Here is a 27,714-nt window from a genome sequence, read left to right on the forward strand (position 1 = left end):
TGCCACAGACACATGGGAGTTGTACCAGATCCAGTATCCTCTGGACCTTCAGGTCCTGGGGCCCATGTGGAAGTTGCTTTGTATCCAGGACCTGCTACATGAACCTCTCTTGTTTATTTTTTATTTTTATTTTTTTTGTAGAGACAGAGTCTCACTTTATGGCCCTCGGTAGAGTGCCGTGGCCTCACACAGCTCACAGCAACCTCCAACTCCTGGGCTTAAGCGATGCTCTTGCCTCAGCCTCCCGAGTAGCTGGGACTATAGGCGCCCGCCACAACGCCCGGCTATTTTTTGGTTTTGCAGTTTGGCCGGGGCGGGTTTGAACCCACCACCCTCGGCATATGGGGCCGGCGCCCTACCGACTGAGCCACAGGCGCCGCCCTCTCTTGTTTATTTTTGAGGCAGAGTCTGAAGCTGTCACCCTGGGTAGAGACCCATGGCGTCACAGCTCACAGCAACCTCCAACTACTGGGTTCAAGTGATTCTCCTGCCTCCACCTCCCAAGTAGCTGGGACTACAGGCGCCCACCACAATGCCCGGCTATTTTTTTGGTTGCAGCCATCGTTGTTTGGCAGGCCCAGGCTGGATTCCAACCTGCCAGCTCAGGTGTATGTGTCTGGCGCCTTAGCCACTTGAGCCATAGGCGCTGAGCCAAAATACACAAGTTTTTGCTCACTTCAGCAGTCACTATAAATGAATGTGATCCAGTCTAGTGCTGTGTATCATCCTCCTTGGTCAAATACTCTTAGATGCCTTTCCCATATTTGTCCCCGAGGTTTATGCCACTTAGATAAACAAAACCTTGCAATTCTTTTGCAGCATAATAATATGCTTAAGAGTCAGATTTTATACTTGTCCAAACTCATTAGAGGTTGGGAGCAGTAAAGTGTAGTTGGGGAAAGGGGGCTTTTACAAGGAACAAGATTTATAGCTTGTCGCCCAGCTTCCAGACTTGGTCAGCTCCCAGATTCAGTGCTCCTCACTGGAAGGAGACCGAGTCCTTCTGGGATAAGTCCTGCCTCAAGAATAGGTTGAAGGCCAGGCGTGATGGCCTGTATCTATAGTCCTAGCTACTCAGAAGCCTGGGGTAGGTGGATTGCTTGGGCCCAGGAGTTTAAGAGCAGCCCAGGAGTTCAAGGGCAATATAGCAAGACCCTGCTATAGGCAGCAGTATGGGAGATCGTCCTAAAAGGGCCTGCTGCCAGAGTGAGAAGGAGAAAATACCCAGATCTTTCAGGGATTGAGAGAGACTGGCTCTGAGTTGAAGCTGATCCCCTAGGACTCTGATCTACTAGACAAAGCAGGGTTCTATGGCCTTCACCTGTCTCCTGGTGGCTCACTGTATGTTTACTCCCACTCTGGGTATTTTCCTGATGTGAGGATGGATAATAGGAAGCGACACACTCAGGAAATGGTAGAATCACCATATTGGCTCTTTGACTCAGGGCCATTGTCCTTCAAATAGGAGGGACCAGACAGAATCCCCTAGGATGTTGCCTCTGCCAGGATGGCAACCCAGAAGCTAGACCACATCCCCAGGGAAATTACAGAGCTTAGTGCCACTGTCAAGAGCCTGAAAGATGCAGGGTGGTGATTCTTACCACATCATCATTCTGCTTGACTGGCCTGTGCAGAAGACAGCTGGATCCTAGAGAATCACAGCAAGTTATTAGACCATGACTCCAATTGCAGCTGCTGATTTGGATGTGTTATCTTGAGGGGAGCAAGTTGGCTCAACGTCTGCTACAGGTGTGAAGAGACTCGTAGCTTTGTCTGAATGCACTTGACTCCATTCCAAGCTTCAGGTTCTCCTCCTTATGCTAACTCCTAAGAGGACATATGGCGAGCTTGTAAATTCAGTGCAGTTTGCAGTTGTGCAATACACACGACCAATGGAGCACACATCTGAGCAGGGGTGGGAGAACAGTCCACAGAGGGTCACACAGTGCAGAATTCCCCAGTGATGAGGAAGAGACTACAGCCACTAGGAAGAGGGAGGATGGGGCCAGACACCCTCACTCGAGGGTGCGGCCTGATGCCGATGGGTTTGCTGGACTTCTGAGTGTGATGGCTCAGTGTCCCCTTCTAATAAAGAATCCCAGCCCCTATCCCATGATGAGGGGATTTTTTGATCATTTTACTGTTCTACTGATTTAGTTAATGATTATCCATTAATATTGATTTCTGGGGATTCTGAGGCTCTATTCAGCCTTGGCCTCAGAGGTTTGCTATTTGTCCGTGCCCCTTGCAGGCCCCACCCCTGCCTTCCAGGAAGGGAAGGGGTCAACGCCCTGCTGCCCTGTACCTCACTCAGACCTGATCACCTCAGATGCTCACAACTGCTAGAGCCACTGTGACCATGATGTCCTTGCTGGTGTCCTTCCTGCTGCTCTGGGGTGAGGGATCCATGACCTGGGGAACCATGACAGGGCTTGGGAGTGGGATCCGGGGCCTCATGGTGCTGTCTCCACAGGTTTCACCCTGGGCCCAGTGGCAGAAGCGGCTGTGTGTGAGTATAAGGCAGGACCAGGCCTGGGGATGGTGCTGCAAGCAGGGATAGGCCCTGGCCCTGCAGCACTCAGCTGATCCTAGCCACCCCTCACAGTTATTGACACCCGGCCCAGCCTGTCAGCAAAGTCAGAATCACTGCTGGAGCCCTGGGCCAACATCACACTGACGTGCAAGGCCCAACTGTACACCATGGATTTTGAGCTGCTCAAGGATGGGGCATCCCAGGAGCTCGTGCACCTACATTTACCTACCATCAAGCACCAGTTCCTACTGACGGGTGACACCCGGGGTCTCTACCGCTGCCGCTCAGGCCTGGGTGATGATAGGTGGACCCAGCTGAGCAATCTTGTGGAGGTGACAGGGCCAAGTGAGTAGTAATAAGGGCCAGAGGCCATAGGGATGGGGGTGCCGGGGGCTCATCCTTCCCCCAAGTCCCCTGACATCTTTGAGCCTCTGTTTTCCCATTTGTCAAAGGGGATGACATTTGTATTGACCCCAGAGGCTTGTGAGGGATAAATGATTACATCCATAGGGGCCTGGCATAATGTGTGGCCTCAGACACTTCTCCTCTGGATGTCCTGTTTCTGCCTGGCTGTGCCCTTCTTCAATTCCCTTCCCTCCTGTCTCCCTCACAATTTTCCTAGTCATGCCAAACCACTTATTAACCCTGCAGAGTCCCTGCCCTCACCCTGGCTCTCAGCAGAGCCAGTGCCCTGGATCACACCTGGCCTGAACTCCACACTGGTATGCCATGGGGGATTGCAAGGTGTGAACTTTCTGCTGAGGCGCAAAGGAGATGATGCGTTTCTGGAGGTGGCTAAGGCCGGCGAGAATGTGGAGGCCACCTTCTCTGTCCACAAGGCTGGTGACTACAGCTGCACCTACAGGACCCATGCAGCAGGCACCCCTTCAGACCCTAGTGCCCCTGTGGCCATCAAGGAACTCGGTGAATGTTGTGCAGTCTTAGAGGGCTTCTGAGGGAGGAGGCCCCTGGGGGGAAGGGCTACATTCTCTTTGGCCTCCAACACTGAATCCCCCTGTCCAGAGCTGGGTGCAGGGAACTGGCCATACCAGTTGCCTTGGCCTGAAGGTTGCAAAGTTTGGGCACAGGATGCCCAAAAGAAGGGAGGGTGTTCCGGTGGGTGCCACCAAGAGGGCAGAGGGCAGAGGACAGTAGACTAGGCAAACAGTAGCTCTAGCAGGGAACCTGCACAAGAGGGTACCCTGGCCTCTGGTGGTCCCAGGGACGACTCCTGCCTTGCAGCTGCCCCTCCGCCGCCTGCACTGAGTGTAGACAGAGAGTCTGCTGGAATCCTGCGCCCAGGTGACAGAGCGACCCTCCTCTGCGTGGCGCCCCTGAGCGGAGTGAAATTCCAGCTGCGGCTGGGGGAAAAGGAGCTGCCAGTGCCCCAAAGCAGCACCAACCCCGACCGCACCATCTTTCATCTGGACGCCCTGGCCCCGCGGGACACTGGGCCCTACTACACCTGCCGATACCGGCTGTGGAACCAGCAAGGCCTCTGGTCAGGGGACAGCAAGCCCGCCACGCTGATTGTGAGCAACGGTGAGCCCATCGGCCGAGGCAGGGGGAACAGGGTTGGGACAGGGGCAGGCACCCCGTGTAGGGGTCCCGGAAGTGCAGGTCTCTGGGCCGCATCCAGTCCCAATTCAACCCTTCGCCTCAGTTTCCTCAACTGCCGGAGGGGCAGTGAGCCTGGCAACCTGAGACCCAGTGAGGAATTGGGTCCAGAAGCCCTGCAAAGGCCTTGCGCCGCCGCCCCTGCCCCCACCCCCCACCAGGGTCCCCAGGGGCTTCTCAGGTCTGGGCATCGCTGAGGCCTGCCCAGGAGGTTGGGCTGCTGCGGCTCCTCTCTGTTCGCCTTGGGCTCCTTGACATTTGGCAAATCTTGACTAGGCACTTGACTTCCAACCCCCCATCCCCCAAGGATTCCAGGTGCTCCAGGTGGCCGTGCATTGGGGCAGTGCCAGCAGACTTAGGGGCGAATCCACCATTGGCAGTCATGTCCTGAGGCACGAAGACGGGGACACAAAATGTCACCCGCCTCCCTGTTTTTATAAACAAATTAATAACAAAGAGTGAAGGAGTTGTGAGAGCTACCCAAGGGAACGGGGACCACGGGCCAGAGGGGAGTGCGGCTTTCATCAGGGTGGTCCCCTTGGCCTTGTTCAGCCAAGGCAAAGCCAGAGAGGCTGGACCACGCGTCAGGCTGGGCAGTCCCCTCACACCTGGCTCAGCCCGCGTCCTCCTCCACAGAGCAGCTGCCTGCGCCTGAGCTCTCGGCTGAGCCCACCAGTCGTAGCCCAGAGCCCGGCACGCTGGTGCGGCTGAGGTGCCTGGGGCCTCTGGTTGGCATGCGCTTTGTCCTGGTGCGCGAGGACGCCGGCGGTCGCCGCGTGCACAGTGTGCTGAGCCCCGCGGGGACCGAAGCCACCTTCGAGCTGCGGAACGTCTCGGTGGCCGACTCGGCTAACTACAGCTGCGTCTACACGGACCCGAAGCCGCCTTTTTTGGGCTCTGCCCCCAGTGCAAGCGTGGAGCTGCAGGTGGAGGGTGAGCTCCTAAGCACCTGCCGTGCGCTAAGGGGAGCCCGCCTTTCCTGGGAGCCTAAGCCCTGATCCTGTCCTCATCAGCAACTCTTTGCGGAGGAAGGGGGAGGCGGTGGACGACAGTCCCTAAGGACTTGAGCCCGATCAAGATCATGGGGTGGGGCCCAGATCTTCCTGTTTGAGGAAGATTGGGCCCAGCCCCAGATCCCTTTGCACCTGCCCGTGCCTCAGTTTCCTTGTGCTACACCCTGGTCAGTGGTCATATTGGACTATCACTCCAACTCCACCTGGGCCCCGTCTCACCGCGGAGGGGCGACATGTAATTCTCCTCAAGCCTTCGCCATCCCAGGGGCCTGTTTGTTCCTCCGATTTCCTCATACAGGTGTCCACGAGAGGTGGGGGCATGCAGAGCAGCAGGCCACAGGTCCCAAGGCCAGACCTGTGGGTTGTGCCCTCTCCCCGGAACACCCTTTCCCTTGGTCATTTCTTCCTTGCTTGCACGTGTCCCGAGTGTCCTTGAGGACCTCAAGAAGCCCCAGAGCAGCCTGGCTCTGGGCCAGGGTCCTGGGGCGGGTGACGAGGACGCACGAGGCCAACTGGCTGTAGAGCAGGGCCCGGGGTGCCACAAAAACAGCTGCCTCAGCTCAGGTCCAGGAATGGGAGCGGGTTAAGCGCTGGCTGAGGACAGCAGCGCGAGTTGAAGAGGACTTCAGTGGGTGCCAGGTCTGAGCTGTGCCTACAGCTCCCTGGACTGACTGGCCTGCTCTGCCCAGGACCACCTCCCAGGCCGCGGCTGCGCGCCCTGTGGAGTGGTGCGGTGACCCCTGGCCGGGACGCCGTCCTGCGCTGTGAAGGCCACATACCCGACGTCACCTTCGAACTATTGCGAGTGGGGGACATGAAGCCTTTGGAAAGGCTCCACGCCACTCACCCCTCCGCGGACCTCACGCTGACCTACGTGGGACCCCAACACGCTGGCAACTACAGCTGCCGTTACCGCTCCTGGTGGCCCAACCGCTTGGAGTCAGAGCTCAGCGACCCAGTGCAGCTCCTGGTGGCAGGTGCCCTTTCTCTAGGTCCTGGGGGATGGGCTCCGTCCTGGGTTGTGCCCTCCGCAGAGAGTGCCCTTCTCTGCACCTCTTTTGGGTACATTGGCTGCTGTGTCCAGGAGGTGGCAGGGGGAACCACACTACAAGGCCCTGAGGCAGAGAGTGGCTTGGTCAGCTAGAGCACCTGGAGGGAGGTGGAGGTGGGGCCAGGCCATCAGCTGACCATCAGGGAGAGAGGAAGGCAGGAATCCACCGTCACCTAACACTTCTTCTTTTTCATGTTTGTCCAGGACATTGACCCAACCATGGACGCAGGGTGCTGACAGTGTCCTTGGGAAGTACTGGGAACACTGGACTGGTTCCTGTCCTTCTTGCTGCAGCTGGAGGCCGGGCTCCCTGGGGCGGGAGGCTGGAGGTCTCTCCCTCACTCCTCCCAGCAATTAATAAACATGGAGAAAGCCTTTGCTTAAAATGTGTCTTTGGGCTCGGCACCGATAGCACAGTGGTTACTGCACCAGCCACATACACCGAAGGTGGTGGGTTCAAACTAACCAACAATGACAACTGCAACAAAAAATAGCTGGGTGTTGTGGCTGACCCTGTAGTCCAGTTACTTGGGAGGCTGAGGCAAGAGAATCGCTTGAGTCCAAAAGTTTGAGGTTGCTGTGAGCTGTGATGCCACATCACTCTAACGAGGGTGACTCTGTCTGAAAAAAAAAAGTGTCTTTGGCCAGCGGGTCCAAAGCAGCCCCTGAGTCAGACCCAGGGGTGAGTGGGGTGGACTCTGTGCTGGAGGTGGTGGTCTCCAGGTTGGTTCCTGATGGTGGCGGGGGAGAGCACTGACTTTCAAGCCCACGTTTCTCAAGACCTCCTTCCACTCTCTTCTACCAACCTGCCTCTTACTCCCCAGCAGGGAGTGGCAGGTAGCCCAAGGCTCTACCTAACTCCTGACCACATGAGTCTCTAGACAGGGAGAAAGTTAAAAGAGCCTGCACTTTGTGGTCTTCTCTTCCCAGGCACAGGGTGGTGGTGCTGGACTGTTGCAGGCCTCCCACATCAGAGTTTGGAGCTGTGGCAGTGGGTGGATTCCTCTCTGTTCATCCCCATTGCCCCTCAGCTCTGAGCCCCCTTTGCCCCAACTGACACCCTCCTGAACTATTGTCTGCTCCCTGCCTGGAGCTTGGCCCTCTAGGTTCTCGTACACAGTAGGTGTGTGTTAGTATTGTTATTGGAATTTCTTTCTTCAGTAGGTCCTTAGACTCAGGATTCAAAGAATGAACCCAGGGACCACAGATCGGTGGTAAGATAGGATTTATTAGACAGAAAGAAATACAAAATGAGTAAAGAAAAAAAAAGCACCAGGGCTTCTGGACAGAAGAACTTAAAAGGCCTAGAGCTTCTGGCAGAGGGAAAGACCCAAGTGGGAAGTCTCCATGTGGGTCCCTTGTCTAGGGGTATAAAGTCTTAAGAATTACATTTGGCCAGGACTTGCTGTTAGTGAGTGTTATTGACAGATGAATGAATGCAATCCCTCGAGTCCAGGGCAAAGGTTAGGGCGTTCCCTTCATGAAATTGCCCTGGCCTAAGAAAACTGGGGTCCCTTGTGCAGCCTTGAATGTTAGAACCCTGTATCAATTGTTCCTCTCTGAGTAGAAATTCTAACTGCTGTTAGGGAGAAAGGACAAAGACTCAGTCTAACCGGTTCCTGATGAATTGGGCAAATGATGTAAGGGAGCAATTAGGGTTTCTTTGAAGGCAGGGTGATCCAGGGGTCTGCAATTTCTATTGCCGACCCAAAGAAATTGGGTCTTGGACTGGAATCATCTTTACTATTTGTGGCCTGATGATGTCATCTCTGTAAGATACAAATCTGATTAGCATATTAAAAGGCAAGGGTAGAACAGTGAAATGAGGGAGTTAATTACAGTATCAGTGGTGTCAGGTTGGACATAACAAAGTCAGTGATGTCAAAAGAAAACTACATTGGGCGGCGCCTGTGGCTCAGTCGGTGGGGCGCCGGCCCCATATACCGAGGGTGGCGGGTTCAAACCCGGCCCCGGCCAAACTGCAACCAAAAAATAGCCGGGCGTTGTGGCAGGCGCCTGTGGTCCCAGCTACTCGGGAGGCTGAGGCAAGAGAATCGCTTAAGCCCAGGAGTTGGAGGTTGCTGTGAGCTGTGTGAGGCCACGGCACTCTACCAAGGGCCATAAAGTGAGACTCTGTCTCTACAAAAAAAAAAAAAAGAAAACTACATTAACACTTTCTTTGCTGGCTTCTAAATAATAACTCCAAATGTTCTTTAGGCTCACATGCGTAGGTGGACTGTGGTTGATTCTCTTCATGGTCTGCTTTTATAGGAGGTGGTGAATTCTAGGATTTTACTCGTGAATGATGTATCCAGGAATCTATTCCATAACTTTAACAGCTGTAAAAGAAGACAAGATTATATGAAAGGGACCCACCCATCTTGGGGTTAGGGAAGGTGAATTAGACAGATGAGTTTTGATCATAACTAGATCTCCAGGAGAGAAAAGCTCTTTTAGTGTTGAATGTGCAAATGTAGTTGGGAAGTTTTTAAGGATTTGTTGAAATTTAGCTAAAGAAGTAATATGTTTTAATAATTTTGAAGTTTCTTGATCTAATAATAAATCATAAGTTAAAAAGGGCCTTCCATATAATAACTTAAATGGGCTATAATCCAGTTTCTGAGGTAAACTTCTTATTCTAAGGAGAACAATGGAAAGTAAGTTAGTCCAAGAGAGAAGAGTCTCTTGACTTAGCTTCCATAACTATTCTTTAATTTTATCATTCATGTTTTTTACCTTCCCAGAGGATTGGGGCCTCCAAGAACAGCGTAGATGATATTTTATGCCCAGGGCTTTAAATATTCCCTGTGTAACGGCTTATTTGAAGGCAGGCCCATTATTACTTTGCAAACTGTGAGAGATTCCAAACTTGGTGATAATTTCATGTACTAAAGCTTTTACAAATTCTTGGGCCTTTTCTGTCCTGCAAGGGAACTCTTTAACCCAATTAGTAAAAATATCCACAAATACCAACAAATATGTATGCCATGTACTTTAGGAAGATGATTGAAATCTATTTGTCTATCTTCACCTGGATATTTTCCTTGTTTTTTTATACCTGGGGAGGGATAGATGGTGATTTGAAGGATTGTTTCTCTGACATCTAAGTCCTTTTTATCTGTTTTATGGTTTAAATAAGTTTTTTCCATTAAAGGGAGCTTTAGCCATTTGATAGGTACTTGCAGTGCCAAAATGAAAAGACTGATGTAAAGTGTATTTTCACTGACTTGCAGCAGGTAATAGCAAAAGTTCACTTCTATTTTGTAGCCAGTCTGAAAGAAGTAGTAGCCTATTCCTGTTTTTGGGGGGGGGGGCGGTGTACTGAGGTGCGTGATTCTCATGTGATCCCTCCCAAATGAGGAATGCCACAAGGGGAATTTTTCCTTTCTGTGCTGCCATTTCAGCCTCTTTATTGGCAAATTGGTTACCTTCAGAAATATCTAAAGTTTTTTGGTGTCCCTTGACACCAAATGAATAACTGCTACTTCTTGCGGTTAGCTGTGAACAGCTCATAATAACCTATTTAATGATGACGTTTAATGGGGGAGGCATTTACATGGGGAGCATGTAAAATGAGGAAAGCATCAGTGTATATATTGATTCATTTGTCTCTCCCAATTTCTAAAGTGCAGGTTAAAGCTATTAGCTAATTGTGTGCTGGTACCTGAAGGGAGAGACCCACTCTCAATTATAGCATGCTGAGTAACTATAGCAGAGCCTGCTTCATGAGTTTCTTGTTCTACGAAAGAACTTCCATCTGTATACAAAACCATGTCAGTATTAGGTAGGGGAGTTTCTTGTACGTTTTCTCTAGCTACATAGGTCTGTGTTATAATTTGTTGGCAATCATGCCCTATTTTCTCATTGGATTCAGGGAGGAAAGTGGCAGTATTCAAAGTGGCACAGGTGCATAATTGTAGTACCAGCTCTTCTAGTAATAAGGCTGGACATTTTAGAAGGCAGTTATCTGACAGCCAAAGATTGCCTTTTGAATTTAAAAGTGCAGTGGTGCCTGTGGCTCAGTGAGTGGGGCGCCCGCCCCATATACCGAGGGTGGCGGGTTCAAATCCAGCCCCGGACAAACTGCAACAACAAAAAAATAGCCGGGCATTGTGGTGGGCACCTATAGTCCCAGCTACTTGGGAGGCTGAGGCAAGAGAATCGCCTAAGCCCAGGAGTTGGAGGTTGCTGTGAGCTGTGTGATGCCACAGCACTCTACCGAGGGCCATAAAGTGAGACCCTGTCTCTAAAAAAAAAAAAAAAAGTGCAGTAAGGTCGTGAGAAGTATAAATAATTAGGTCTCTTCCCAAAGTTAGTTTAGTTGCCTCTGGGGTTAAGAGGGCTACAGCTGCTACAACTCTCAGACAGTGTGGCCATCCCTTGGCCACATGTCAATTTCTTTACTAAGATAAGCTACAGGTTGTAAAACTGGTGTTGGGTCAAGACTCCTAGGGCAATTCCAGTCTGTTCTGTAACGTACAGATTAAATGTTGTACAGCAAGAAGACTTAAAGCAAGGGCTTGTAAAAGATCATTTTTCAGCTATTGGAATGCCTGTCTGCCTCCAGTTCCCATTCTAAAGTGACCAGACACTCTTTTTGAGCAGTTTGGTTTTTTTTTTTTTTTGGAGACATAGTCTCACTATTTTGCCCTTGGTAGAGTCCTATGGTGTCACAGCTCACAGCAACCTCCAACTCTTGGGCTTAAGCAATCTGCCTCACCCTCCCAAGTAGCTGGGACTACAGGTGCCCACCACAATGCCCAGCTATTTTTTGTTGCAGTTGTCATTGTTGTTTAGCTGGCCCAGGCCGGGTTTGAGCCCACCAGCCTCTGTGTATGTGGTTGGCGCCGTAACCACTGTTCTATGGGCGCTGAGCCATTTTTGAGCATTTTAAACTAAAGAATAGAGTGGTCTAGATATTTCATTATATCCAGGAATCCAGAGTCTGCAAAAGCCAGTAATTCCTAAGAAGGCTCGAAGCTGTCTGAGAGTTTGAGGTTTAGGGTGAGCCAATATTGATTCTATTCTTTGTCTAATGCTCTCTTCCCCTGTGAAGGTTGGAGACACAAAATAGTGTACTTCAGGCACATAATTGGGCTTTAGCCCTAGAAACTTTGTACTCACAACCAGCTAGAAAGTTTAATAGAGCTTGAGTAGCTTTGTGGCATTCCTCTGCTTCTGGTGCTCACAAAAGAACGTCATCTACATACTGAATAACAGTCACTATGGGTTATGAGAAATGACTCAAGTCTTGGGCTAAGACTTGTCCAAACAAGTGTGGGCTGTCCCTAAATCTCTAAGGTAACACAGTTCATGTAAGTTGGGTATTGGAGTCAGAGGGGTCTTCAAAAGCAAAAAAGTACTGGGAATTCTCATGAAGAGGGATGCATAAAAAAGCATCTTTTAAATCTTGGACTGTGAAATAGGCAGCTTTTCAGGGATTTGAGATAACAAAGTATACAGATTAGGAACTATAGGAGAGGAATGATTGCTTCATTTATAACGCAGAGGTCTTGTACTAGTCTCCAAGTCCTATTTGGCTTTGGCAGTCCTAGAATAAGAGTGTTACATGGACTGTTGCAAGGTATTAATAATTTCTTTTTTCTTTTCTTCTTTTTTAATTAGAGACAGAGTCTTACTTTGTTGCCCTCGGTAGAGTGCTGTGCCATCACAGCTCACAGCAAACTCCAACTCCTGGGCTCAAGCGATTCTCCTGCCTCTGCCTCCCAAGTAGCTGGGACTACAGACGCCCGCCACAATGCCTGGCTATTTTTTTGTTGCAATTTGGCTGGGTCCAGGTTGGAACCCTCCACCTTCGGTATATGGGGCCAGCGCCCTACTCACTGAGCCACAGGTGCCGCCCATATTAATAATTTCTGTCAGTTTAGATTTTGTATTATGGATATTAGCTCATTTTTAGCTTCTGCTTTTAGAGGATATTGTTTTTGATTGGGATAGGTGGTGGGATTTTTTTAAACTTAATTTGGACTTGTTGAGCAGATTTTGTCCTTCCCACCTGTTCCTTGGTAGCCCATACTTTTGGGTTAATTTCTGTCTCCAATAAGGGAAGGCATAGTATAGATCCCATATTCATATAAATGGTCGTTCCCGCTTCAGTTAGTATGTTCCTCCCCAAGCAGAATAGGACTTTCAGGCATGATTAGGAAGATGTGAGAGAACAGCCAGTCACCCCAATTGTAGCTTAAAGGCTGAGAGGAGAATTTGGTAACCAGCTTTCCAACCCCTATATAGTTACAAATTTGGGGCATTGAAGATCAAGGTTAGAGAAAAGTACAGAAAAGATTGCTCCAGTATCCAGAAGAAATTCTGTCTCCTGGCCTTCCAGTATGAGGCAGACCCCAGGCTCTTGAGAGGTGATAACACAAGCTGGAGCTGTAAGAAACTGCCCCAGGCATTCTCAGTTCAGTTTGGGTGATAATGGGGTCACTGACCCAGGAGGCCTTTGCCTCTGGGGACAGGCTGCCCTCCAGTGGTCACCTTTGCAGTCTGGACAGGGGCCTGGAGGCTTTTCCGGCAGGCGGTGCTGCCTGCGGCAAACTCTCTTGATGTGGCCAGTCTGACCACATTGGAAGCATTTGTTAGCTCCTCTGGCTTCCCTTTGCCTCTGAATGATACCCATTTGTCAGAGCGCTAACACTAGAGATATCATTCTCTTTTTATTCCTTCTTTCTCTTCTTCCTCCAGATCTCAATTATAAAAGACTGCTGTGGCTATTTCAAGAAGGTTCTCCAGATTATGATCAGGGACTAGAGCCAATTTCTGGAGTATTTTTTTCTAATGTCTGGGCTATTTGAATGATAAATTTATCTCTCTCTCTCTTTTTTTTTTTTTTGATAAATTTATCTTTTAAAATAATTTGGTTGGCTCTGCACTCATAGCACAGTGGTTATGGTGCTGGCCACATGTGCCGAACATGGTGGGTTTGAGCCCAGCCTGGGCCAGCTAAACAACAACAACTGCAACAGAAAATAGCTGGGCGTTATGGCGGGCGCCTGCAGTCCCAGCTACTTGGGAGGCTGAAGCAAGAGAATCACTTAAGCCCAATAGTTTGAGGTTGCTGTGAGCTGTGATGCCACGGGACTCTATGAAGGGCAACTTAGTGAGAGTCTGTCTCAAAAAATAAAAATAAATAAATAAATAAAATAATTTGGCTCTCTAAGGAGTTATGAAATCAACTGGGTGTGTTTTCTTATCCCCTCCCTAAGCCACTCAAGAAAGGCTAAAGAACTTTCATTTTCCTACTGCTAAATAGAAGACAATGTAGAATACGCAAACCTCCCAGGATACATGTTAGAAAATATTTCCACCACCAGTCACCTTGTTTCTCAGAGTCCCGTTTGGGGTCCTCAAAGGGAACTGTCTGTCTTCCCATGGAGTATCTGTCCCTTTCCTCAAACATACTGCTGTTAGTATTGGATATGAACCACAAATTACCCCCACTTTTCTAGCCTCATCCAAGACTTCATTTTTCTTTTCTTTCTTTTTTTTTCTTGAGACAGAATCTCAAACTGTTGCCCTGGGTAGAGTGCCATGGCATCGCAGCTCACAGTAACCTCCAACTCTTGGGTTCAAGTAATCCTCTCCCTTCAGTTTTTCTATTTTTAGTAGAGACAGGGCCTTGCTTTTGCTCAGGCTGGTTTCTAACTCATAAGCGCAAGCAATCCACCTGCCTCAGCCTCCCAGAGTGCTAGGATTACAGGTGTGAGTCACCCAGCCCAGCCGAAGACTTTGTTTTTCTTATTCAAAGTTAAAATTTGATCTAATATTAGCTTTAATCTTTCTGAGAGGGGTCAAAGCTTTGTTCTATCCCTTGGAGAACATCTGTGTATTTATCTGGGTCATCACAAAATTTTCCTAAATCAAGCTTGATTCATTTTAAATCTTCCAGAGAAAATAAAGTGAATACTTGCTCATTTCCCCTTTTACCACTCTCAGTCTCAACCAAGGGACACAAAGAAGGATACAATTGTTTTCTGGGGTCCCAATAAAACCAGAAGAAACTCTTGGAACAGACTTCTTCTTGGGGTTTTCTGAAGGCACAGAGGAAGGTTCGGGAGAAGTAGATGGCGGGTTTGAATTAGGTGGTGATAGTGTCTCTCTCAGGAATCCCTGGCCATTTGGGGAAGTTACTACAGCCAAGGGAGCTGGATCTATCTGACAGGTTTTACACAGTTAGAGGCTGTCTGAGGAAAAAAAAAAAAAAACTTGCACATAGGTAATTCAGACCATTTACCTTCTTGTTTATCATAATTTAGAGTACTCTCTGGTGGTTATTGTTCACTATTGGTGAGTTGATATTAAGGCCAAGCCTGGGTACAGAAGAAAACCATACATTCTTTATTCATGTCTGGGGATCAAACATGTCCTGATGCTTCAGAGTATGGACCAGCTGGGTGTTATGGCAGCACAGGCCAAAAAATCAGGTATCCAGGAGCCATAGTAGTCCCACCTGATGAAAGTTCTCTTGGTGAGCGAACATGTTACCAGATGTTCTCTTAGAGAACGTTACCCATCTGTGGGAAAGAACAAACTTCCAGCATCTTTTTTTTTTGGCCGGGGCTGGGTTTGAACCCGCCACCTCTGGCATATGGGACCGGCGCCCTACTCCTTGAGCCACAGGCGCCACCCTACTTCCAGCATCTTAATCAATCCATCCTGTGTTTCTGAGTTGTCAAACCATCTTCTGACCAACCCAGGAAGCCTTCCAGCCAAACAAAAGGAATCGTTTTCCTAATGCTTGTGGAAAAATCCCTGAGGAGAGTGAATTCTCCAGCCTCTGTGCTTGTCTGGATTTAGTTTAGCCATAATTACCAGCGTAGCACTTTGTATCCATGGGCTTTCCTGTGCTTATTACATTCCAGCAGCACGGCCTGAGAAATCAGGTCCCACCTGATGCAAGTTCTGCCACTTTCAGCACCTGCCATTGAATATACCTATCACGTAAGGTGAGGATGAGCCCTGACCTAGAGAAGACCACTGTGTGGTGTTTGCACATGTAACCCTTTATAATTTTTTACATGCTTTTTCTAAATTCCCAGTAACCAAAGAAAATAGGCTTTTTATTATGAGCAGGTCTTTTTTTTTTTTTTTGGACAGAATCTCAAACTGTTGCCCTGGGTAGAGTGCTGTGCCATCACAATTCACAGCAACCTCAAACTCTTGGGCTTAAGTGATTCTCTTGCCTCAGCCTCCTGAGTAGCTGGGACTACAGGTGCCTGCCACAATGCCCTGCTACTTTTTGGTTGTAGTTGTCATTGTTGTTTGGCAGGCCCAGGCTGGATTCAAACCTGCCAGCTCCAGTGTATGTGGCTGGTGCCCTAGCCGCTCAGCTACAGGCACTGAACCATGAGCAGGTTTTACACCTTTCTTTCTTCCCCCAATGTTAGTAAGGTAATAATAAACTCAGTAAAAAATCAGTATTGAGAGACACTTTAAAATTCCTGCATTAGAATTAGGTTACAACTAGCCAAATCTTAGAGAAACCTGGAATTACTTTAAACTTTTCTATTTATACTAATAGACCAGAAAAAAATCAAATACACAGGGTCATTTTCTTTGCCTTTCTTCATATTTAAAGTTTTTCTTTTTTTTTTTTTTTTTGTTGTTTTAGCTGGCCCAGGCCGGGTTTGAACCCACCAGCCTCAGTGTATGTGGCTGGCACCCTACCCACTGAGCTAGGGGCACCGCCATTCCCACACTTTTTAAAATGTCTATGTCCCTAAGAATCTTTTTAGATGTTTTAAAAATTATAAATAAATATAATATTTTTATGCTTTATAATAATAATCATTAACTGGCTTTTTTGGTCAACAACGTTAGAAACGGATTCATCTTGATACAATCAGCTCTAGCTCATTAATTTTAGCAGTGCTATGATATTTCCTTTTACGACTATGCTTTATTTTCCCTTCTGCTGATGGGCACATAGGTTGCTTCCATTTTTACACACAATGCTATAATCAACATTCTAGGGCTAGGCCTTCTCTCTTGTGGCACATTTGAGTGATTTAGGAATAAATTGTTGGGATTGTAGAGTATGAACATGTTCTGTTTACTAAATATTTTAAAATTATACTCCAGAATAGTGGTATAGAAAACTTTTCTAGTAATCAGATATTCTTGGCAACCTGAAAATTCTCCCAATATGCAGCACTTTATAAATACTGAATAAAATACAAAAAGCAACTTTTTAAATGTATTAAAAAATCTCAAGAAAGCAAGGAAACCCCCAGGGCCTAGGAATGAAAAAAAAAAAAGATTGTAGAAGAAGTGGGGAGTTTCCTAGAACAAAGGTTTGGGGTCAGTGTTGTAAGAGGCTATCAGTATATATGTTTTGAGGGAGCACCTGTCCATCCATTGGGTAAAGAGTTAAAGCTAAACCCCCAGGAAATAGTAAAAGAAAAGAAACAAGTTGCTGCAATGACTTTGGAAAAGTTCAAAGTCAGGCGAGCTACCCCAGGCTGATCTTGCCATCATCCTGACACTGTGGAACCTGGGCCCACCTCTGATTTTCAATTTGGATTGATCAACTCCTGCAGTCTTTCCCAGGAGCAATCAGTTTGGTCTCCTTGGTAACCTACTTCTGGCTTCTTGTCTTCACTGCTGACTCTAGTTTGCTGGCTTACACCTTTTCTGAGGTTTGGGGGCTTCTCCTACAACTCTTAGAGGCTGACCTCTAACCTGCCTCTTCCCTTCCCAAGCCTTGGGCTTAAGCCTGAGGTCCAGTCGTGGGTTCCTGCAACACCCTAAAGTTTTTCTTTCTTTCTTTTTTTCTTTTAAAGAAGAGACTGAACTGTAGCCTAGGGTTTAGGGCCATTCTTGCCTTGCAGGAGTTGTCCTGGGCTTCCCAGGCAGGCTCCAGGTCACCTAGAGAAGCCTTGTAGGGGAGTTATTTTGCTCTTTGTTTGGAGCTAACTTCTTGGCCTCTAACCGTTAACATGGTTCACCATTTTTTTTTCTCAAACACGCAAAAAGCCAATTGAATTTAATTTTGCAGTGAAAAGCAATGAAAGGGACCTTTTTGAAACACACAACATTTGAAAAATACCAGAAAAAGCCAGTAAAATGTAACTAAATATATAAAGCAATCCCTTACCAACATTCAAAAGAAGCATGCAAACTACAAGGAGAGAGAAAGCAGCAGGGGTTTGTAGAGATAAGTAGAAGTTTGAGACCCAGCTGATAGTAAAAGAACCAGGACAGCATGTTTTTCAGAAGGTCCTCCAGTGCCATAGGATCAGAACCATTGTTGGGGACTTCAGGACCTCTGGGTGCTACTTCTGTTTGCTCGGCTCTCAATCAGAGAAAAGGAGTGGAAACAGAAATGAGTTCAGAAGCTTTCTTTTTTATTTTATTTTATTATTATTATTTTTTTTCTAGTATTTGGCCAGGGCTGGGTTTGAACCCACCGCCTCCAGCACCTAGGGCCGGCGCTCTACTCTTTTGAGCCACAGGCGCCGCCCGAGTTCAGCTTTCTAACATTCCCTTCAGCTCTTTCTTTTGGAGCCAAGGGAAATTAGAAAGTTCATTCCTCAACAGCCTCTCCCCTGTGACCTGGAGGTTGGCAGCTGCACTAGGCACGTTTAGAGGCTAATGAGCATCTGAATTATTAGTCTCCATTATTATGATTATAGAGAAAAACAGGATAGACTTAAGTGGTCCCATTGCTTACCACAGATATTCAATCCTGGATGATTGCCCCAAACTATGTTACTGGAATTTCTTTCTTCAGTAGGTCCTTAGACTCAGGGATTTGAAGAATGAACCCAGGGATCACAGAGCTTCTGCCAGAGGGAAAGACCCAAGTGGGAAGTCTCCATGTGGGTCCCTTGTCTAGGGGTATAAAGTCTTGAGAATTACATTTGGCCAGGACTTGTTGTTAATGAGTGTTATTGACAAATGAATGAATGCAGTCCCTTTAGCCCGGGCAAAAGGTTAGGGTGTTCCCTTCATGAAATCGCCCAGGCCTAGGAAAACTGGGGTCCCTTGTGCAACCTTGAATGGGGGAACCCTGTATCAGTATCATCAAGTAATCCTTGATAAACTGTGCTGTTAAAGGAATTTTCCTACTGGTCTCATTTACTGCCACAGTAATATCCAGTACACAGTATTCCTGTATTTTTTTTTTTTTGACCATATGATGTGCAAAGCGAAGACTCCTGTATTTTTAATGTATGCAAGGTCTATATTAATATTACCTCTTTCAAGCCTGATGTTGTGTCCTCTCTCTCCCTTTCTCTCCCTGTTTTGCTAGGGTTTTACTGATTTTAAAAATCTTTTCAAAGAACTAATTAACTTTTGGTTTTATTCATTTTCTTCCTATGGTCTGTCTTATTTTGTGGTCTCTATAAAATTTTATTTTTCTCTTATTTTGTGTATTCTCCTTGTTCTACTTACTTCCAATTTAATTTACTCTTTTTTCCAGTTTCTTCAGGTGGAAACTTAGATTACTGTTTTTTGGGGGTGAACATCAGTAATAGCTTAATATTAGAGTTAAAAACAGGCTTATGCTGGGCTTGGTGGCTCAGCCCTGAAATCCCAGCCCCTAGGAAGGCTGAGGCAGGAGGATTGCTTGAGACTAGGAGTTGGAGACCAGCCTGGACAACAAAGAGAGACTCCATTTCTATGAAAAAAATTAAAAAAGTAAGCTAGGTGTGGTGGTGTGTCCCTACAGGACTAACTCTTTGGGAAGCTGAGGTAGGATGATTTCTTGAGCGCAGGAGTTAAAGGTTGCAGTGAAATATGATTATGCCATTGCACTCCAGCCTGAGAGACAGCGCGAGACTCTGTCTCAAACCAAAAAAAAAAAAAAAAAAAAAAAAAAATCCACCAAAGAACAACAAAACTCCAGGCTTATATTAGTTTTAATCAGAAAATTACTTATTTGTGGATGTAAAGGCCAAAAATTGGCAACCTCATTTGTAGTTTTGACACCCTCCCCCCCCATTTTTTTGAGATAGGGCCCTGCCCTATTTCCTGGGCTAGAGTGCAGCGGCTCATCACAAGTCATTGCATTGTCAGACTCCTGTGGTCAAGCTGTCCTCCTGTCTCAGCCTCCTGAGTAGCTGAGACTACAAGTATCACCATTTTTTTAGGAATGGAGTCTCGCTATGTTACTCAGGCTGGTCTCAAATTCCTGACTTCAAGTGATCCTTCAACCAGGCTCTGAAAGTTCTAGTGATACTGGAATTTCGCTGTTTAATAGGTCCTTGGTCTTGGGGATTGGAGGAATGAACCCACAAACCACAGATTAGCTGCAAGACAGGATTTTTATTAAAAGTTACAAAGGAATACAGAAGAAGTAAAAGGCACCAGAGCTTCTGGTGGGGGTGGGGGGTGGTGGGGAAGAACTAACTAACTGGGGGTTTCTACATGGGCTCTTTTTTTTTTTTTTTTTCTACATGGGCTCTTTTATCTAGGGGTATTAGGTCTTGAGAATTACACTTTGCCAGGACTTGGCAAATAGAAACACATTTTCATCCTTAATGAGTGTTACTGACAAACGAATGAATGCAGTCCCTCCAGCTCAGAGTAAAAGGTCAGGGTGTTCCCTTCATGAACTTGCCCAAGCCTAGGAAAACTGGGGTCCCCTGTCCAGCTTTGAATGGGGGGGGGAACCCTGTATTACTAGGATTAAAGTTGTTAGCCACCATGCCTGACCCATTTTTTACCTTTTCTAACCTGCATGGAAGTGATTTCCTATTCTTTTTTAAAATTTCCTATCCTTTAAAAATCAACTTTAAAATCAAGATACAATTTACAAAGGACACCACTGCATAGGCTCCAAAGCCCAGGGTTGTGCTGATGGGAGGGACCTCAACTCCCTGGAGGAGCAGAGAGTGGGAATAAAGGGAGATGGCCAGGAGCAGCTCCAGGGCCCAGAACTGCTCAGCGCTGGGTGCAGGAGAGGAAGGCCACAGGCCTGATGGCTGAGTTGGAGAGGGACCTGCCTCTCTCTGAGGAGCCTCCTGCTCAGAGGATGTTCATCTGACCCAGCAAGCACAGAGGCTATTATTCATGGACTATCCGGTCTAACCACTTACCAATTGAGAACCATATACATAAGTGAGTTTTTAACAAAAATTACAGCAGGAAAAACCCTTGATGCAGTTTGAAAGTGATGAACAAATTACACCCTTGGAATCAGCCCTCATGATTTGGGGTTCTATTGAAAAGGATCATGAGAAACTTCATGAAGAAATACAGAATTTAATTAAAATCTAGGCTATAGGGGTGGCGCCTGTGGCTCAGCGGGAAGGGTGCCAGCCCCATATATTGAGAGTGGTGGGTTCAAACGAAGCCCTGGCCAAACTGCAACAACAACAAAAAAAAAATAGCTGGGCATTGTGGCGGGTGCCTGTAGTCTCAGCTACTTGGGAGGCTGAGGCAAGAGAATTGCCTACGTCCAGGAGTTGGAGGTTGCTGTGAGTAGGTTGCGGCACTCTACTGAGGGCGATAAAGGGAAACTCTGTCTCTACAAAAAAAAATAAAAATAAAACAAATAAAATCTAGGCTATAGCTATTTGTATGGAAAATGGTAATTTTAAGGAAGCAGAAGAGTCTTTGAAAGAATATTTGGTGACCCAAATTCTAACACACCTTTAAAAAGGAAATTGCTTATGATAATCTCCCAGAAAGATATTCTATTACTTTTTCCTCAACACTTCAGCTTCAATAACATGAAGGAAAAAATTAAGATTTACATGAATCCCATGCTAAATGAAAACTCATTAACCTTTTTTGTTTGTTTGTTTGTTTCTATCACCCTGGGTAGATTGCCGTGGTGTCACAGCTCACAGCAACCTAAAACTCTTGGGTTCAAGCCATCCTTTTGCCTCAGCCTCCCAAATAGCTGGGACTATAGGTGACCAAAACAGAGCCCAGCTAGTTTTTTCTATTTTTAGCAGAGATGGGTCTCACTCTTGCTCAGGCTGGTCTTGAACTCCTAAGCTCAAGCAATAGGAATCCACCCCCTTAGCCTCCCAGAGTACAGAGTGTTGGGATCATAGGCATGAGCCACTGCCTCAGCTGCCATCGACATATCTTTCTTTCTTTTTCTTTTTTTTCTGAGACAGATTCTCACTTTGTTGCCCTTGGCAGAGTGCCACAGCATCACAGCAACCTCAAAACCTTGGGTTTAAGCGATTCTCTTGCCTCAGCCTCCCAAGTAGCTGGGACTACAGGCACCCACCACAACGTCCAGCTAGCCATCAACATTTCTTTTTTTTTTTTTGTAGAGACAGAGTCTCACGGTACCGCCCTCGGGTAGAGTGCCGTGGTGTCACACGGCTCACAGCAACCTCTAACTCTTGGGCTTACGCGATTCTCTTGCCTCAGCCTCCCGAGCACCTGGGACTACAGGCGCCCGCCACAACACCCGGCTATTTTTCTGTTGCAGTTTGGCCGGGGCTGGGTCCGAACCCGCCACCCTCAGCATATGGGGCCGGCGCCCTACTCACTGAGCCACAGGCGCCGCCCAACATTTCTAATGAAGGCAGCAGGAAAAGTAGTGGAAAGTAAAAGAACAAGTACAATAACTTCTGAAGATAAACCTGATGGTAATGATACTGAAATGGAAACTGAAGCTAATTTGGATACAGGAAAAAATGTTAGTGTCTGTGGTAACTGAATCCTCAGAGGGTACACTATCCTTATTGAGGTCTCACAAGAAACTCTTCTTTTTTTTTTTTTTGAGACAGAGTCTCACTTTATCACCCTCGATAGAGTGCTATGGCGTCACAGCTCACAGCAACCTCCAACTCCTGAGCTTAGGCGATTCTCTTGTCTCAGCTTCTCAAGGAGCTGGGACTACAGGTGCCCACTACAATGCCCAGCTATTTTTTTTGTTGTTGCAGTTTGGGCTGGGGCCAGGGTTGGGTTCGAACCCGCCACCCTTGGTATATGGGGCTGGCGCCCTACCCACTGAGCCACAAGTGCTGCCCCTCCCCCCCAAGAATCTCTTCTCATCTAAGTTGAAATAGAGGCTGGCAACAAGACCTTAATAAGAAAAAAGAAAGAGTGGGAACATAGAGAGCAGAAGAGCCACTGGAAGTGGGAAAATACACATTCCAAAAGAGTCAGGCAGAAACTCCCAAGAAACATCAATCTAGAAAAAAAAACTGGCCTGGCTTTGGGCAGAAGACAAGAATTTGAGATCTGGAGTGAGGAAATATGGAGAGGGAAACTGGCCTAAAATACTAGTACTTCATAAATTCAACAATCACACAAGTGTCATATTAAAAAACAGGTGGAGAACTATGAAGAAACTAAAACTGATTTGCTCAGACAGTGAAGACTCAAAGTGTTTATAAAAGCTTGATAAAGGGACAGTTAAATATTTTGACCACTGCATTTTCTTTGAAACTCGTTGGTCATTAACATGCCTTAACATTTTTGTTTAATGTTGAGAGCGGGGTGGAGGGGGGGGTTGGGGGGGTGTGGCTCACACCTGTAATCTTAGCACTCTGGGAGGCCGGCCGGGTGGATTGCCTGAGCTCATGAGTTGGAGACCAGCCTGAGCCAGAGCGAGACCTTGTTTCTAAAAATAGCCAGGTGTTGTGGTGGGTGCCTGTAGTCCCAGCTACTCAGGAGGCTGAGGCAAGAGAGGTTGCTGTGAGCTGTGACACCACAGCACTCTATCAAGTGTAACAAAGTGAGACTCTGTCTCAAAAAAAAATTTTTTTTTTTTGTTTAATGTATTACGGTATTTTTCTGTGACAGTCAATTTATATGAGGGTTTGTGGTATAAGAGTAAAATTATATGCCATTATATTCTTTGAGAATATTTGAATTTTGTGGTGCCTGTGGCTCAGTGGGTAGGGCACTGGCCCCACATACTGAGGGTGGTGGGTTAACACCCAGCCCCAGCCAAATTGCAACAACAACAACAAAAATACCCAGCCAGGTATTGTGGCGGGTGCCTATAGTCCCAGCTACTCAGGAGGCTGAGGCAAGAGAATCTCCTAAGCCTAGGAGTTGGCGGTTGCTATGAGCTGTGATGCCACAACACTCTACTGAGGGCGATAAAGTGAGACACTGTCTCTACAAAAAAAAAGAATATTTGAATTTTGATAAAATGTAAATTTGTTGAACCCTGTCACATTCAATTATCTCTATCCCCAAATCCTTCTCCAGTAAAACAACAACAACAACAAAAAAAACCTGTTAAAACCTGGTAAAGAATTTAGTGATTTCTAGGGATTATAATATGTGTACTTAACTCTTTAGTGTATTTAGAATTAATGTTATTACATAAAGTAGAATGTAGAAATCTTACCAATGTGTATCTCTTTACTCTCTCCCTTTATGTTATACTGTATTAAAATACTTTGAGAACACCACCAGATAGAGCACCAGACTACTTTCAACAGTCACACATACTTTAAAGATAAAATAGTTGCAATCTGTTATTATTTTTCATTCCCAAAGTTCCAGCTTTCCCTCTGGTGTCATTTCCCTTCTACCAAAATTACTTCATTTAGCATTTCTTTGAAAGTAGACTTACCATCATACAGGAAAAAAAAAGAAAGTAGACCTATTGTCAGTAGATTTATGCTTTTAGTTTTGTTTCATTTGAGAATGCTTGTATTTTGCCTTTGTTCTTGAAATGTATTTTCATTGTATATAAAATTTTGGGTTGACAGTTCTTCTTTTCTTTTCTTTTTTAACCACTTTAAAATGTTTCTTGGCCTTGTAGTGTTCATGGTTTCTTTTTTTTTTGAGAGAGTCTCACTTTGTTCCCCTGGGTAGAGTCCCGTGGTGTCACAGCTCACAGCAACCTCAAACTCTTGGGCTCAAATGATCCTCTTGCCTCAGCCTCCCTAGTATTCTGGGACTATAGGTGCCTGCCACAACGCCCGGCTATTTTTTAGGGATGGGGTTCTCACTCTTGTTCAGGCTGTTCTCAAACTCTTGAGCTCCAGCAATCCACCCACCTTGGCCTTCCAGAGTGGTAGATTTCAGGTATGAGCCACTGGATCTGGCCTGTGTTCTGGTTTCTGAAGAGAAAATCACAATCTTCTGTTTTGTTCCCTTAGTGTAATGCATAGTTTTTCTGAAGCTGTTTTCAAGAATTTAAAATTTCAGTTTTCAGCAGTCTATGTTATGTCTGGGTATAGATTTCTTTGAGATTATGCTTTTTCAGGGTTTATTGTGCTTTCTGTACCTATAAGTCTATATCTGTTGCCAAAGTTTGAGTTTTAGGCCATTATTTTTTCAATTACTATTATTTTTGCTGTCATCATAAAGAATGTGTTACTTCCCATTGGTAACCGTTATTGGATTGTTTCTTTTAGAAAATTATCATGACCCTATGTCCCTTATAATGCTTTTCCAACTTAATGTCCATTTTGCCTGAAATTCCTTTAATTCTATCAGCTTTCTTCAGCTTCATGCCTGCCTTGTGCATATTTTTCTATTCCTCTAACCACAACTTCCCATATCTTTGTCTTAGGCATGTCTCCTCTAAGGCTAGATTTAAGAGAAATGCAATCTGTTAGAACTTGTCTTTTTACCTGGTTTGTTGACTGTAGTTATTACAGTTGTGTTTGTTGAAACTGTTGACAGATTTCGGTGTGCTCTCAATCCCAGTGCTTCCAATTCCTGGTCATGTGACTTTGGCCAGTCAGTTATATCCTCCACCCCTTTTCTCCATCTATAAAATAGGAGTGGTTGTCCTGCCCTTAGGGTGCTCTGTGAGGATTACGATGATATGCGTAAAATATCTGGCAGACTGAACAGCACACATAGGCCCTCAATAATATAGATTTCATTTTTCTCCCTGCTCTGATCCACCTTTGAAGAGACATGGGCAGACACATATCCTATGATAAAATGGGTGGCAGAGATGCTCAGAGCATTGCGGGTGGAGCCCTTAGTCACAGAGATTGCAGCAGTCCTTGATACACCTCTTTGCTCCCCACTTGGTAGGAAAGTCCCACAAGACACAGGTCCACCACCTCCCAGGAAAGTTCTGTCCACAGTGCCAGGAAGTGCAAGTACCCAACCCTAGGCAGACTGAACAGCACAGCTGTGGGTCAGATACTGGACAATGTGGGTCTTATCACTGCTTTACAGATTAGGAGGCCACTGAAGTTCAGGAAAGCCACTTAATCTCAGGTCCCAAAAACAGACCCAGGAAGGGAATGGGGCTCTATGGCTTGATTTCAGGCCCATGCCTTTCTGTTCTCTGCAGCCTCTTAGAAGCCTGTGTGATCATTTCACCAGGAATGTGTGTCTCTAATCCCTGAGGTTTTCCCTAATAATGTCACTTTTATCTCAGCCTCTTAACCTTGGCCACACCATGTGTTGCAGCCTCTGGGTGTGTCTGAGACCCAGATGTTTCTACTGTCTGGCACCCATAACTCAAGTGAGTAGGGTGCCAGCCATATACACTGAGGCTGGGGGGGTTTGAGCCCGGCCCAGGCCTGCTAAACAACAATGACAACTGCAACAAAAAAATAGCCAGGCATTATGGCAGGCACCTGTAGTCCCAGCTACTCGGGTGGCTAAGGCAAGAAAATTGCTTAAGCCCAAGAGTTTGAGGTTGCTGAGCTGTGATGCCACGGCACTCTACCGAGGGTGACATAATAAAATTCTTGTCTCCAAAAAAAAAAGGAAATGCTTCTACAAGGTCTCTGTCTGTCTGGGACTCACCTTCATGTCATAAGCCTCTCTACTCAGTCTTTGTGTCTCTGCTTACTTGTAACATAGAGGGAATGAGTCTGAAAAACAGGTAGAAATACACAGGGAGAGATGATGTCAGCGACCAGCACACAACATGGTAGGTTGTGGTGGACATGTGGGTACTTAAGGGAAGAGTCATATCTTGATGTGCTTGAATTGCTAGAAATAATGATTTAATAAGCTTAAAACCAATGTTCAACTGTTTATTATAAGTAGGTTAGGAATTGAATTAAGAAAATGATTGTAGATGATGGGCAAAAGGGAACAGCGACAAGAGAGAAGTGGATCAGAGAAACCCAAAATCTGTTGCAAAATGTGACAGCCTGAAAGCCTGGCTTTTCAGGCAGACTGTCATGCAGGAGCTTCACACTTCCCCAGTGTGATTCTGCTCAAAGGTCACTGAGTACTGAGAAGCAAGGCTGGCCCAGGTGGGGCTGCCCTCTCAGGGAGAATGAGTGTTTTGGGGAAGTTAGGGAAAGCAGAACGCACTGGAGAAGGATGAGCGTCTAAACCCCATTAAGAGAGAAAAGTCTCTCAGGAAAGATAAGGAGAAAAATATCTCCTTTCTTCTGTCATCTGGGTATGGGCAAAAGTACCAGCTCATCTGAGGACAAGGGTTCCCACGGGTTAATTGCACACTGTGATTTGTGTGCATGGTACTGGGGTCTGCTTTGACATCCTGCTCCTGGATTGTGTTTCCTGTCCCATGCTGTTTGTGTTAAATAACTGGGGGTGGCGCCTGTGGTTCAGTGGGTAGGGCGCTGGCCCTATATGCTGAGGGTGGCGGGTTCAGGCCCAGCCCCAGCCAGATTGCAACAACAACAAAAAAAATAGCCAGGCATTGTGGCAGGTGCCTGTAGTCCCAGTTACTCGGGAGGCTGAGAGAAGAGAATTGCCTAGGAGTTGGAGGTTGCTATGAGCAGTGTGATGCCACATGACTCTACTGAGGGCGATAAAGTGAAACTCTGTCTCTACAAAAAAAAAAAAGATCATAAATAACTTAGAGTACTAATAATAACAAACCAGTTTAATGAACATAGTTAAAGAAATAATTTGATTAGAAAATGAAAGCCCAGCAAGAACCACGATGTAAGGGTTTAACCTTCTTCCATTAGACTGATGATTAAAATAATAAAAATGGAGCTAGCTCGAAGTGAGGGGGTGCTTTCCACCAGTCCTCAGACTTGAAGGTAGTCAGCCATGCAGACCTAGCTCTTTAAAAAAACTTTCTCTTGGGTGGCACCTGTGGCTCAAGGAGTAGGGCGCCGGTCCCATATGCCGGAGGTGGCGGGTTCAAACCCAGCCCCGGCCAAAAATCACAAAAAAATAAATAAAGTAAAAGGAGCAAGCAGAATATTGGAAAAAAAAAAAAAACTTTCTCTTTGTGTCTTAGCTTTTCATTTTCCCTCATCCTCTCATCTCCTCCAGTCACTGGGAGAGAACTTACAGTATAGTTTGGGGCTGTCCCCAACAGTAGGTCAAATGGTTCACACATTATATGACCATCAGAGAAACAAAGGCACCCTAACAATAATGAACAGAACCTACAACATATAGTTACAGACACAGACCCTTAAGGTAGCACAGGGGTGCAGAATTGTGAGATGAGGCCAGAATATGTTGACAGACTGCTGGCAACCACTGAGTTCGTAACACCAGGGGGCTCTAGGGCCCTAGAAAGGGAAGACTCAATAAAATAATGTTTTATTAAGGCCACTGAATGCTAGGTTTATCTTGGCACTGGGCCCCAGAAAAATCAGCTTGTTCTTGCCCTGAAGGGCCCATAGTTGGTGGGG

The 27,714-nt window shown here is 46.4% G+C and overlaps 1 protein-coding gene and 1 pseudogene across 2 annotated transcripts; both read left to right on the forward strand.

The window, feature by feature from the left end:
• The first annotated feature begins 2,239 nt into the window (after window positions 1-2,239).
• On the forward strand, window positions 2,240-6,593 carry A1BG (alpha-1-B glycoprotein). Of its 2 annotated transcripts, XM_053605536.1 has the most exons (8): window positions 2,240-2,396; window positions 2,474-2,509; window positions 2,606-2,878; window positions 3,185-3,457; window positions 3,776-4,075; window positions 4,787-5,083; window positions 5,853-6,140; window positions 6,419-6,593. In XM_053605536.1, exons 1-8 carry the CDS (start codon window positions 2,330-2,332, stop codon window positions 6,424-6,426), a joined length of 1,542 nt encoding a protein of 513 aa, XP_053461511.1. In that variant the 5' UTR covers window positions 2,240-2,329; the 3' UTR covers window positions 6,427-6,593. The 2 variants fall into 2 exon arrangements, with proteins under 2 accessions (XP_053461511.1, XP_053461512.1); XM_053605537.1 differs by lacking the exon at window positions 3,185-3,457 and having other exon boundaries at window positions 2,252-2,396.
• A 13,496-nt stretch (window positions 6,594-20,089) lies between these two features.
• LOC128596492 (telomeric repeat-binding factor 1-like) lies at window positions 20,090-22,581 on the forward strand (annotated as a pseudogene).
• The last annotated feature ends 5,133 nt before the right edge of the window (window positions 22,582-27,714 follow it).

The sequence above is a fragment of the Nycticebus coucang genome, chromosome 10, assembly GCF_027406575.1.
Source record: "Nycticebus coucang isolate mNycCou1 chromosome 10, mNycCou1.pri, whole genome shotgun sequence".
NCBI classification, from domain to species: Eukaryota; Metazoa; Chordata; class Mammalia; order Primates; family Lorisidae; genus Nycticebus; species Nycticebus coucang.